At 75.1% G+C, this 2558-nt stretch overlaps 1 protein-coding gene across 1 annotated transcript; it reads right to left on the reverse strand.

The window, feature by feature from the left end:
* Window positions 1-693: 693 nt before the first annotated feature.
* Window positions 694-2558, reverse strand: LOC105854325 (leucine-rich repeat serine/threonine-protein kinase 2-like). Its single transcript, XM_012732264.1, has 4 exons — window positions 2460-2558; window positions 1936-2065; window positions 1523-1647; window positions 694-965 (listed from the first exon to the last, which is right to left on the reverse strand). Exons 1-4 carry the CDS (start codon window positions 2542-2544, stop codon window positions 694-696), a joined length of 612 nt encoding a protein of 203 aa, XP_012587718.1. The 5' UTR covers window positions 2545-2558.

Here is a 2558-nt window from a genome sequence, read left to right on the forward strand (position 1 = left end):
GCGCCGCAGCGGCTGCACCCGCAGAACCAAGGTGGCTCCAGCAGGAGTCCAGACGCGGGCCGCGGCGCCGCCCCTCCCCAGCACCACGGAGCAGTGCGGCTGCAGGACAGGACCCCAGGGCCCAGGGCCAGCGCCCCGCCTTTCCCGTCACCCCAGAGCGCCTCAGGCCAGGCCCCCACCCCATGGGCTCCTGCTCGGGCACCCCGAGGCGGTGCTGCCCCCCCCACACCTGCGACCACCCCGGGCCCCACCTCCACCCTCTCCCCCAAACCCCCACGCGCTCACCGCCCTGGACGGGCTCCACACACTGCCCCAGGAGCCCCCAGGGCAGGACTGGCGCTCCGGCTCCCTCCCCGCGGGCGGCGCCAGGCCCTGGCCCTCAGACCCCCCACGGCTCAGGCCCCGAGCAAATGCGGAGCTCTCCCGAGAGGCCAGCGAGGGCACGCACAGAAGGTCCACTTCGGGCAGGTTCGCGTCCGGCCCGGCAGCCTCTGGCTAAGCCCGCGCGGTGGCACAGCGACTCGTCTCTGCTGGGAGAGTCGCGGCCGGACCTCGAGCTCCCTGACCCTCTGGGATGGGCACCGGCCAGGCAGCAGCCTCACGGGGCTCAGGAGGCTGCTGGACACACCCAGGCACTGGCCCCTGGCTCAAGCAGACCGCACCAGCGAGGGGAGGCCGCCGTCGGGGCTGTGGTCAGCCACTGTCCCGCACACGCAGGACAGCTAAGACCAGCCCAGCCAGGGGCAGGAACGGCCCCCAGGAGCCCCCTGAGGGGCACAGGCTGGAACAGCGGGCACAGGGCGGAAGCGCGCCCGGGTTCTCGGCCGCAGCGCCTGGCCGGCGGCAGGCCGCCGGGGCAGCACCTACCCTGCGCAGAGCCGCCAGGACGGGCTCGTGGAGGCCGCTCCGCCAGCACTGCTCCCTGACCTCGTCCAGCGCAAGGCCCCCGCGCCCCTCGCGCCCGCCTGCGAGCAGACAGACCCCTGAGCGCCAGGCGCCTTTCTGGGCGGGATTCCAGACCTCGGCCCTGCCGCTGGCCGTGCCCAAGGGTCTCAGCCCCGACGCGGGGTCCCCAGGCTGGCAGCGCAGGCAGCCTCCAGGGGAAGCGCTTTCTGCAGCAGACCCCGGCCGGAGCGCCGGTGCCCGCCTCGCACTGCCCGCCCCTGGCAGAGAGGGAGCCTGGCACCCAGCCGCTCCGTGGAGGGCGCGGTGGTCCTGTCTGCCAGCCGCGCCAGCCGGCCACCACCGTCCACCCCCGTCACGGCGGCCACGCGCGTGCTGGGGGCGCCCTGCAGGCAGCCCCGACCGGCGCAAGCTGGCACCGCTGGCCTCTGCGCCGGCGCTGCGGTCCTGAGGGGAGCCCGCACCTCCCCTCAGCGGCCAGAGAAGGGCCACCCCGCCCCCACACCCTTCCCCCCCTCAGGCCAGCACCAGCCCCAGCGAGGATGGGGGGCAGCTGTGGGGTGGGGGGGAGGCGCCCGCCGGGCCACCAGGCCACAGAGGGCACCAGGCCCGCGCCCACCTGGCGCCAGCACGTGCAGGACGGCCTGGGCGGCCTCCAGCTGCACCGGCAGCTCGGCCTCGTGGCTCCGCATGACCGCGATGATCTTGGGGACCACGGCCGTCACGGTGTCCAGGGAGGCGTCACTGCGGACGGCAGACGTGACCGTGGAGCGCCCGACTGCGCCTCCCAGGCCGAGCGCGGCGAGCCCAAGGCGGGCGGGGGGCAGCGGCGCCGGGCTGACTCAGTGGCCGAGCAGCATTTTCAGGTCCTGGGCGGGGCGGGCTCTCACCCCAAGGACACCCCGAGGCAAGGCAGGCCCCGCCCCCCACCCCGCCTGGGCGACAGCCCGTCCCGCCCGACGCCCCCATGCGGAGGGGCCTGGCCAGCAGGGTGGGGGCGTCGGCCCGGGGCGCACTCCGGGCGGCTCCTACCTGCCCTCCAGCAGCCGGCCCAGGAGCCTGCAGCCGCTGGCCGCCACCCCCGGGGCGCCCGCGTGCCGCCGCATCAGCTCCAGCGCGTTGAGGTGGATGCCCTTGGCCAGCAGCACCTTCCTGAAGCTGGCTGCAAGGGCGCGCCCGTCACTCGGGCCCACGCGTCCCCAGGGCAGCGGCAGCCGCGCCCCCCGAGGGGCTGCCCGCGGCCTCCCCTGGAGGGTTTTGCCCAGGGAGCCGTCCTCGGCCCTGGAAGGGTCTTGCACGGGAAGGTCCGAAACAAAGGAACCTTAGCGCCTTTCTGAATCGAAAAAGACGCTAAGAGCTGAGCGTCTCCCAGAGCTAAGACGGGTCAGCCCGGCGGCAGGCAGGGGCAGCCCGCGCGGGGCTCCTCGCAGGCCGTGGGCGGGGCCTGGGCAGGGGAGCCCCCCTTCCAAGCAGAGGAGGGCCGGGCTCTGTCTGCTCCACCGTGTCCACCCTCCCGGGGCTGCCCGTGGGGGTCCCACACTGAGTCCCGGGCTCACCGTTCTGCTGCAGCAGCGTGGACAGGGCGCTGGCGGCGGCCTGGCAGACCCGCGGGCAGGACGAGTGCATCAGCATGGCCAGCATCAACTCGCGGTGCA

The sequence above is a fragment of the Condylura cristata genome, unplaced genomic scaffold, assembly GCF_000260355.1.
Source record: "Condylura cristata isolate star-nosed mole 26May11 unplaced genomic scaffold, ConCri1.0 scaffold00034, whole genome shotgun sequence".
NCBI lineage: Eukaryota > Metazoa > Chordata > Mammalia > Eulipotyphla > Talpidae > Condylura > Condylura cristata.